Source organism: Anopheles cruzii, unplaced genomic scaffold (assembly GCF_943734635.1).
Source record: "Anopheles cruzii unplaced genomic scaffold, idAnoCruzAS_RS32_06 scaffold00684_ctg1, whole genome shotgun sequence".
NCBI classification, from domain to species: Eukaryota; Metazoa; Arthropoda; class Insecta; order Diptera; family Culicidae; genus Anopheles; species Anopheles cruzii.
In genome coordinates, this window is record NW_026454276.1 from 1 (window position 1) to 10,144 (window position 10,144).

Sequence of the window (10,144 nt, forward strand, 5' to 3'; positions counted from 1 at the left end):
TGTATTGTGTGCAGCTCCAGGACGGTCACGTTTTCCAGGTTGACCGTGTGGGCACCTTCGCTTTTGAGGAAATTGTCCACCGTCGTACGCAGCTTGGCAGAGCGCACATCGTAAATGTCCTTGATGAGCGTTTTAATCACATCCGAGGACGGCACATCTTCCGGGGCCGTGTTGAGGATCAGCTTCGCTTCCACCATGTAGTTTGCGCTGGGCATTTTGGTGAACGTGCTACAACCAATGCGTGTGTCATTAGAATCGGGCGCGATTAATCAAAACACGGCCACCTTACCCAACTCGTTTCTCCATTTCCTTAATATCTTCCAGCAAATCGATGTCCATCCATTGTGGCGCTACGATACGACACTTCTGTTGCTGCCGCAAGTGAATCGCCAACCACAGTGGCACGTACAGCGGGGCCCCACCACGGAACGGTTCAATCGTACCGGAGATAAGGTAGATTGCATCGTGATTGAAATTCGGAATCACACCGATGAGAGAATTTTCCCCGATAAACTCCAGTTCAGACGGTTCCATCGGGACCGTTTATTCGCAACAGAACAACAAAACTGACAACAGAACTGGCCAAACAAATTTTGCGCGGTTTTTCTACCCACTGACAGCAGATGACACAAGGTGCGGAAAGGACAAGGTGAGGAACCAAGGTGTGTTACGAACCACCGACTTTTCACCGGGAATAAAAGATGATGTGGGTTCCAGACTTAACTTGAAATGAATTGATGATATTTCTGAGTACTCATGCTTTATTTTAAATCGTCTTGGAATGGTTAAACTAGTTTAAAATCTACTGCAAGCTACGAGAATATAATTTCTTCTTGTTTGTTTTTTCTTCGTTTTGGAAATGCAAAGTTTTCGAACAAAAATGCTAAATTTGAAGCAAAATTGCAAAGTTTTGGATGAAAAATGCTAAATTTGAAGCAAAATTGCAAAGTTTTGGATGAAAAATGCTAAATTTGAAGCAAAATTGCAATGTTTTGGATGAAAAATGCTAAATTTCCAAGATTTAGATAAAATATGCATATTTTATGTATAAATATGAATATGAATTTTACTTATTTTATTATTGAATTGTTTCGCGTATTGTTTTTGTTGTTTATTTTTTCAACGGCAGTTGTTTGACTTCGAATTTCGAAATTCGAATTTCGAAAATCAAGCGTGGATTTAAAATGACATATTGTCCATTTTGTTCTTTGTTCTTTACCGGACGCGCGGATTTACTAATCAACAATAGCGATGTATAGTCGTTATCGTAATCGTTACCGTATATTGAAAACAGTATTAGATGATTTCCCTGAGTTGTGTGATGTGTATGTGCAAGAACTACCAACATGTACAACACCCGAAGAAGTGGAATTAGCCAACGCAACAGAAGGAAGCATATATGACTGCCGCGAAGCATTATATTGGGCTAGGACACAGGCCATGGAGAGACATCAAACAATCTTCGCCTTTTTATCGGATTTTTTGGCACCAGTTCATATTGTCGAGCCAGTCCCGCAAAGAAAGGCTCGCCGGTGGGAAGGAAGTGCGGCCACGAACGTGAGTATTGGTTACACCTTCTTCCTTGGGTTTCACTATTCTCCATTGGCCATAGAGCAGTTGTCTTCCTTGATTACAACCAATTGTCCCTCTTTCAGCACTATCGGTTTCGGATTAATATGTCTAGCTCGAGCCTGCAGTTGTTGTAAATACTCCGGATAAATTCTCCGAGAATTTCAGTTCCTCCTTGAGGCCAATGTTCCTCTGTATGTGATAACCAATGCGGGCCCTGCCACCAACACTGGCACGTTAGTAGTTTATCCGGAAGAAGGCCACGCGAAATATCACCTGCTGAGTTGTCCACACCCGGACTTGATGTCGCTATCCCCTTGGACAAATGGGTTCCAGCGTCGCGGCGGAGAATGTAACCAGTGTAGCACTGTCAGTGAATCGGTCCAATAGAATACGATTAATGGCTCTGACATTGCAGCTTTGGCCCTTTGAGCAAGTTGGGTGGCCAATCGTGCTGCACAGAGCTCCAGCCTGGCGAGAGAGTGGCTGTTCGTTAGCGAAACTACCTTTGATTTCGCTCTGAACAGTTGTGTCGAAATGCCTGAAGACGTTTCCGCTCGAACGTAGCAGCATGTACCATATGCATTTTGTGATGCATCCGCGAAGACATGTAACTGAATACTTGTGGATTTTCGTTGTGAGACAAACCGAGGAATCTTCAGCTCACGAAGCGAGTGAGACGAGGCGTCGTGAAGGATTTGTCTATACATCTTTTCCACGTGTGCCACCAGTGCTATTGGATGGGATCGAAATCGCAGCATGATCGCGTACACATCTTGTTGTACCACTGGTCCGACGAGAAGCATGTCGTTCAATGAAGTTCCCGCACTTGTTTTGCACGATGCATCGAAAACGACCCTGACCTTTGTGGTTGTGCTTGCTTCCTTGACAACAGCATGATGAGGAATGTAGTAGTGTTGAACGGAGTCGTCAATCGGTTCGGTGAGGCGTTCCATATGCCCCAATTGCTCGTATTCGTTCATAAACTTCTGATACGCTTCCTTCATCTTAGGGTTGCCCTTCAACCGGCGTTCAACGGACATTAAACGTCGATCTGCAACTTCCTTCGAGGTTCCTAAAATGAGGTTGGCGTTAGACTTGAATAAAAGTTTAACCGTATACCTTCCTGAAGAATCGCGAGTTGTCGTCGTGGTGTATAAGTTTTCGCAAATCTGTTCCTCCGCGGACAATGTCGGTTCTTGAGTGATGGTTTCGCCTTGCCAGAATCGTTCCATAAACAACTCCAACGATGCATCCGTAGCAGCGAAATGGCACGTTGAGTGGGTAGTGCTGTTGGACGCCGAATTGCCTGTGACGACCCACCCGAACGGTGTTTCGACCAACCATGGCTTGCCATTGCCTAGGGAGCGTTTATGGCCAGAGTGTAGCTCCCAATACATGTCGCCGCCGATGACGATGTCAACATTGCCCGGGATATGAAATGTGCTGTCTGCCAGTGGCACATCGGGAATGTGCCATGTAGATACATCAATGAATGTGGTAGGGATGGCAGATGCGGGTGTGTCTAGCACAAAGAATTCCATTGTGGAAGAGTATGGCCGAATCCTTGACTGAACAGTCGTGCTTAGTGTTCCTTTCACCATCTGTTTTGTCTTTCCGATGCCCGAAACCGATATGTTCACCTTGTTCCTCGTTGTGATCAACCGTCGAGCCATTGACTCCGACATGAAATTGGACATCGATCCATAGTCATCGATGAGTGTCAGCCAAACCGTCTCTAGGAAGACCATGTCGTCGTCGGACTGTACTGACATGGTAACCTTTGCTGAACCCGAGGTGAAATGTAACAATGTGTGATGACGCTCACGACATAGCCGACACGAGAACTCCGAGTTGCATTGCTTCACTTGATGGGAAGGGCTCAAACAGTTCCAGCATAAACCATTGGCCGACACGATCTTCCGACGATCCTGCACGTCCTTGCCATTGAACACCGAACAAGTGCGTAACAAATGGGAATCCAAGCATCCCAATGCGCACTTTGGTTGCTGTACCGTTCGTGGTGGCTCTGTGTCTGTCTTAGCCGTTGCAGCATTGGCGAGCGTCCTCCGTGATGCTGACTGACGCCCGCCGGCCACCTTGATCGGACTCACCCCTTTCGCTGATACGTTGCTACCCTCTTCGTTGAATCTGCTGGTGGCTTTCAGAATTTGAATCCGATCCTCGATAAAGCTGATCAAATCGTTGTAAATGTCCTTTCCGAAGTGCACGGAGTGATTCTCCCAGGCGAGGATGGTTGCGTCATCCAATTTCAATAGTAGCAGGTTCGATAGCGGTGTGTCCCATGATTCGATCGGTTCCTTTAATTTTCGCAATCCATGCACAAGCCGCGAAAATCCGTCCACTAATTTCGCCAACTCAGTCACACACTGCGAACTTACAGCCGGCAGATAATGTAACTGTCGGTAGTACTCTCGAACAAGCATGCGCTTGTTGTCGTAACGCCTGAGGAGGGCGGCCCACGTTTGGTCGTAATTGTCACTAGTTAGTGAGACGTGCTCAAATGGCAGTGCAGCCTTCCCGGCTAACGATGATAGTAGATATTGCAGTTTTACGATCAATGGGATCTCCCTTGATGCATCTATCATGGCGAGTTTTGGCAGTCACAAATTTGGCGCATTTGCCCGTCCAAATGCGAATGCTGTTGAATTGGCCATTCCTGGTCACTCGTGAACGGGATCAGTGCCTTTCTCGCATGAACGATTTTAGGAGTAGTACCGGTTCTCGAAGTCGACACGGTCCGCGACCGAAGCGTCGATGACGTCGTTACTGTCGTCCAACTCCTCTATTTCAGTCACCGCCTCCGAAATTTATGCGCCTGAATCTTCAGGGAACGTGGCTTTGAAACATTCCAGGGATTGCATATTCTCTTACTTACCCAACTTACTTTATATTGAATTCTTTTTAAATAATTTGTTTTTCACTTTTAGCTAGCACCTGATTCCGATGGTATAACTTCGCAGAGCTTGAGGGAATTATGCGACCGACATCACGGCAACATCAACTCAATCATAAGCGTTCAAGGGGACCCCTCAGGATTAGCAAAAACATCACCATACGAGGGGACAACATCCGCACAATTACCCACAGCAACGGCAACATACTATGAGCAACAAAACCAAGACGACTCATCATCACCACCAGCAGTAGCAATGCCTCCAACATCACCCACAGCAACGGCAACATCAGCAGCAGTAGCCACAGCAGGGCGATCCGGCACCTCGTCACGGTCATCATCATCCGCACCATCATCCACACCAAGATCAGCACCTGGCAGGACAGTGGCTGAACTGTTGCCAATCAAACTTAAAGAAAATATGACGAGAATATACTTCAGAGCTACGCTAAATTGGGAAAGTTTTGAGAATCTCGTAGTCGAGATGAAAAGTTACGTTGATGAAAGAATTGGGGTTAGAATTAACAAAAAAAAGAAAAGGGGGGATAGTCTTTTTACATGCACAATAGATTCCTTTTTTGATTGGAAATTTATTAAACAATGCACTTGGACAAATTTTTCAAAAAATAAACCTGTAATGCTTAACCAAAATATACCGGTTTTAAAAGCAATACATTCGGTGTTGCAATTGTACGACAGTTCCTATACTTATAAAGCTTATGAAGATAAATTCAAACGCTACCTACGGAATCCGAAGTCCGAAGAACCTAAAATTAAGAAATAAAGATCCGATGTGCACACAAAACCCACTAACCGTTTTATTAGCACTGCTCAAATGATTCTGGTAGAGGTACAAACGCTGTATAAGTAGGCATGTTAATGATGCACAGCTTGCAGATCATGTCCTTCATCTGATACACTTTTGGGTCATTTAGTTTATTTTTGTCTTTTGTTGACCACGTCGCCAGCCCAATAGGATGTACAAAACTGTTGTCCAGTCCAGTATTCCTTTCTTGTTGCGCCAGCGGTGAACCACAGACACAAAGAGGATCTATGGATCTTACTCCCATAAATTTAACCACCATGCCGTCTGCAGCTAGGAACCAGCTATCTGTGTCGTTTGAAGAGTTTTCCAACATAAATTTTGTACGAATTTTAACTCCTTTCTTCGAGCGGTACGGGAAATTAGGTTGTGAGCCTTTTGCGGTTCGTTCCCGCAGTAGAACGGCCGTTCCCGCCTGTTCCACCGCCAGATCGTCCTTTGTGACGTCGACTACGTCTTTCAGAACACCAATCACGTCCTCAAAGGGGTGTGTGGATAGTAGCGGCAACGATCCGAACTCTTTCACATCATCCGGTACGTGGCGATAATGGTGATATTTGCAGGAAACGTATCCAAACAGCCGGTTGTGCTCGGTTTCATACTGCAGCAGTAGTTGCCTTGCAGCTTGTCGATGTACAGTGAACCGGTCGTGGTTCAAGATCAAAACCGCCCAATGCAAAAGGCAGTAGGCGTTATACAGCTGCTGCTGCCCTACATGGTTGAAAACGACGATGCCCACCACATCCATCATATATCCCCAGATTGCTGGCGTCCATTGTACTCGGTTTTTGGGAAAGCCGCGTCCAGCCGCGCGCCTTTCGTGCGGGAATTGCACTGTGAGTAAGACAGTGTCCATAAGTTTGCGAAGTTCTGGTTGTATTTTCGGAACAATTCCATTCCGAGTGCCATCGATGAACGCTTGATAGAATTTTAGTGCAGCGCCGACATGGAAAAGGTGCCGATCGTCGCCGACCGTTACGTCCCGAGTAAGATTCAGCCCCGGTATTCTTGCTAACGGAGTCATGGCCCTTGAGTGGCGAAGAGTGCCGTCATATCGGCGATCTACAAATTCTCTATGCGTCCGTGGTTCGCCGATTCCGATGAAGGAAGCACAGGGACGACCAACTCCTCGAATTTTGCACTTTATGCACCCACATTCCTCCGACTGTGGTACTGTCCCTGTAATTAAAATTTAAAGAAATATGTATTAACAATGGAAAACATAAATAATCTCATGCCAAACTTACCCAAGATATAGGACCGTGCGGCAGCATCTGCTAAGACAGCCCGTGGTTTTATGCGCACACTTGTACCACCTTGTAGCATCAAAGGTCTACGTACCAACTCACGTGCTTCCTCGCACACAGGGCCGAGGAATTGGTAAAGTGGAGGTTTTGCCACCCCACAAAAGATACAGAGTACAAACGGATTGCCTGGTCTTGTGCCATGCTGAAGCAGCAGCCTTCCTTGTATTATCCACGACGTATACCTAGGCTTCAACGGCAGAGACAGAGGAGCCTCATCGACATGTAAATCGAAGAAGATCTCCTCTTCGATGTCACACCTGGCCAAGTTTTCGCGGATTGCGTTTTCTGTAAAGATTGAAATACAAATGTGTAATTTAATAGTAATGTATTATGTAATAATGTAATATAATAATAATAAAATATTAAATACTCACTAAAACCACGATGCCACATGTGCCCAATTGTGGCATCACGCACTTGAACCGCTGCGGACACGATTAACCACGATCCCTGGAGGACGACTCGGGGATCATTCGGCAAACCAGGATATTTTGGGGCCAGTATGCGCATAAGCTTTCGTAGTACTTTCAGCGTTTTGTTGCAGTTTTGATGGAGCATCACACGCGCCAAACGGCGTACCATCTCCACCGCTTGCCGCCTCTCCTGCTCCGTTGCACTGTTAAACACTCTTCGATCGTTTTCTTCAATCTCCATCTCCGACTCGCTATCGCTGGTATCGATCTGGTAGTATCGATCGGCTTCACATCGTCGTTTAGAAGGACCCGAATCTTGGCTCGACCCCCGTTTGCGTCTTTGATCGTTGGAAGACATTCTGCAACAATAAGAAAAAAAAACACCCGTTAGCGGCGACAAATGCGTTTGACGATATTGACGTAGCGACCCGACCCACACCTTCAACCACCCCTCTAGCCCTGACTTTCGGTCGCTCCAAGGGAAGCGGTATTTTTGTTTCATTTCTATTGATTTTCGAACTAGGCGGATGCAAACGATCCGGAAGCGCCTGCAAATAGCAATCGAGCAATACTGGGGGAGAAATCGACTGGTCGACCCACTGGCCAGAGGGAGAAGAAGAAAAGTGCTAAAGCAGTGCAGTGCGCGAAGCCAGCGCTGTGCCAAGGAAAAGAACACACTCGAACGCACCACGGGAACACGACATTGGAGACACAGCGGCTTGAAAAGACCCGCTGCCGCGAAGGTGCTACATGCGACCCGTGTGAACAATGAACAATGTAGAAACGATGTCTTAGTCGAACCGCACTGCCGAAAAACCCGCGCTTCGCATGGAATCACAAATTGCGTCAGCCGATGGGTCGAACTAAATTTTACCTTGGAGAGAGATTAATAAGATAACAAACCTATATCTTACCTTGATTTGCTTTACTTTACAACAAACAAAATCTCAAATCTAACTCAAATTGAAGCAACAAATCACTTGAATGAATCAATCGAACAACACACTTTTCACTTGGACACAGCAAAACTGACAATTCGGATTTTGTGAACGTTACAGTTCAAAATGAGACTGTTTATACGCCTACATCCGCGGCTTGCGAACGTGCCTATAGAGTTATATGTAAATACGTGTTATAAATATGTAAATAATATACTAAATAAAGGGCAATGAATCGCGCTCCTGCCCCCTGCCCTGCCATACAGGCCCCTGGTGAGGGGGAGAAACAGGATGGTTCCCGCATCGGGAAAATATTAAAAAAAAAAATGACTTCTGCCAACTAAACGTCATGCGGTTCTTTAAAGTAAACAAATAAACAGTGGCTGGTGAGCCACTTGTTGTGTAAAAGATTTTGTGTATAGAATTTGCAATCATTGGGTTAACGAGAAGTTGGACTGATTCCGTCGGCTAGCGAGCGGTAGAAATATGTCGGATCCGAAGGAGCTGCAAAATGACGAACGAGAAGCACTAATATCCATCTACGAAGGCGACAGTGCCTTCAAGCAGGTGAACTCAGGGACGTATCAGTACAAGGTGCGTTGGAACGAGCTGGTCTTGCGGGAGCTTTCGTTTTCTAACCAAACCACCGTTTGCAGTACGGAGAAGAAGGCAATAAATCGTTTCTGCTGGAAATATGTTGGACCGAAAAGTATCCGGAAGAGCTTCCCACGTTCAATCTGGAGACGTTCTACAACAGGAATCTGTAGGTTAAACGCCAGCACGTGCTTTGGGCCATGACGATGGGTGTCTAATTCTTGCCGTTTCCCGAAACTTTTCAGCTCACGGAATGCGAAAGATAGTATCGTATCGATCCTGCGTGAAGAGGCCGAACAGTGGCTCGGCTGCGGTATGACTTACACACTATTTGAGTGCCTCAAAGACAAACTAGACGATTTGCTGACCGACGAAAACTGTAATGCCGGCGAAGGGCAGCAGGGTGTAATAGGAACGGCAAATGCGACGCTGGAAGAAGATCCGGTGGCCGACAGTGACTCGGATGGGGACGACGACGAGTCGGGTGATGCGCGTGGAAACCGCAAGGAATCGAAGCGGGAACAGATGACGAAGGCACAAAAACGGAAGCAATGGGACCGGGTGGACAGTAAAGGCAATCGGCAACGGGGCTGGAATTGGGTGGACATTGTTAAACATCTCTCGCAGACCGGTGGGAAACCGGAATAGGGCCGGTAAGGGTTGAGTTGTGTGATATTACGACGGGAACCTGCAACGAAAGTGGAATAAAAACAAACCGAACCGTGGAAGGCATTGGTCGACGACTTTGGTTTGAAAATGGAAATGTTTTATGCCGTTTTCACGCCTTAATTCTACTGCAGCATTCGTGCGATAATTGAACTCGTTTTGCTTCGATTGAAGTTGGTTTTGGTTTGGTTTTACGAATCTAGTTTCTGGCCACACCCCACTAAATCGTGCCGAACTGAAGCCTTTCGTGTTGCTGCGCGTGGCGAAAATAGAGTACAACGGAACCGCGATTCCGCGACCACTACCCTACAGCGTGCTAATAATGTAGTAAAAATCTGCTAATGGAAATAGTTTGCCAGTTTGAGCTAAAATGGTATCACAGCAGGTGAAGCATACATTGGTGCGCAGACGGTTTCCGCTTTCTTGTCTCTGCTGCTGCGGTGTCAGTTAAAATGGCCATAAAATCGTGTGCTTTAAATAGGCTAATTCTTAAAACATCCGTAAGCTTGTGTTGCGTGTGTAAGCTGTAGTCTTTGATGCGTTGTGCAAAGCGCGCAAACCTTTCTATAAAAGCGGCAGCAAACAGGCATGTGGAACGTAACTAAAGGAGTCTGGCTGACCGATCGCTCTACGAGTGCGGGCACGCGTGCAAAAGAGACCTCAAAGCGGCGCGTAATTATTTGTCAGGTTCGTTATCCGATGGTTGAATAAAAATTGCACATATCTAAAATCACTTTTTAAAAACGGCCCCCGCCAGCATGCGGCTTAGTTATTCCGATTGGATACAAAAATAAACCGAAGACGCTCTAGTGGCCAGTCGCCAGTCTTCGTACGAGGAAAAGTGCCTAGTCATTGCCGATCTATTCCGTTCAATCAATTGATATGGTTAAAAAGTCTCACTACGCCAGTGGCTCGCT

At 46.2% G+C, this 10,144-nt stretch overlaps 3 protein-coding genes across 3 annotated transcripts; 1 reads left to right on the forward strand and 2 right to left on the reverse strand.

The window, feature by feature from the left end:
- Window positions 1–5: 5 nt before the first annotated feature.
- On the reverse strand, window positions 6–534 carry LOC128276173 (probable DNA replication complex GINS protein PSF2; the record flags this gene model as incomplete). The annotated part of the gene is made up of 2 exons (XM_053014640.1): window positions 290–534; window positions 6–228 (listed from the first exon to the last, which is right to left on the reverse strand). Coding segments are annotated over exons 1-2 (468 nt in total), but the record flags the coding sequence as incomplete, so codon positions are not given.
- A 1,344-nt stretch (window positions 535–1,878) lies between these two features.
- On the reverse strand, window positions 1,879–7,387 carry LOC128276174 (uncharacterized). Its single transcript, XM_053014641.1, has 4 exons — window positions 6,991–7,387; window positions 6,799–6,901; window positions 2,218–4,035; window positions 1,879–1,936 (listed from the first exon to the last, which is right to left on the reverse strand). Exons 1-4 carry the CDS (start codon window positions 7,385–7,387, stop codon window positions 1,879–1,881), a joined length of 2,376 nt encoding a protein of 791 aa, XP_052870601.1.
- Window positions 7,388–8,352: 965 nt separating this feature from the next.
- Window positions 8,353–9,717, forward strand: LOC128276172 (RWD domain-containing protein 4-like). Its single transcript, XM_053014639.1, has 3 exons — window positions 8,353–8,561; window positions 8,624–8,730; window positions 8,807–9,717. Exons 1-3 carry the CDS (start codon window positions 8,454–8,456, stop codon window positions 9,207–9,209), a joined length of 618 nt encoding a protein of 205 aa, XP_052870599.1. The 5' UTR covers window positions 8,353–8,453; the 3' UTR covers window positions 9,210–9,717.
- The last annotated feature ends 427 nt before the right edge of the window (window positions 9,718–10,144 follow it).

Coding starts and splice junctions, on each gene's coding strand:
- LOC128276174 (XM_053014641.1), bottom strand. CDS start 7,387: ATGTCTTCCAACGATCAAAGACGCAAACGGGGGTCGAGCCAAGATTCG. Junction 6,902..6,990: donor CATGTGGCATCGTGGTTTTA/GTGAGTATTTAA, acceptor CAATCTTTACAG/AAAACGCAATCCGCGAAAAC. Junction 1,937..2,217: donor CGTGAGCTGAAGATTCCTCG/GTTTGTCTCACA, acceptor ATTCACTGACAG/TGCTACACTGGTTACATTCT.
- LOC128276172 (XM_053014639.1), top strand. CDS start 8,454: ATGTCGGATCCGAAGGAGCTGCAAAATGACGAACGAGAAGCACTAATA. Junction 8,562..8,623: donor CAGGGACGTATCAGTACAAG/GTGCGTTGGAAC, acceptor CACCGTTTGCAG/TACGGAGAAGAAGGCAATAA. Junction 8,731..8,806: donor ACGTTCTACAACAGGAATCT/GTAGGTTAAACG, acceptor GAAACTTTTCAG/CTCACGGAATGCGAAAGATA.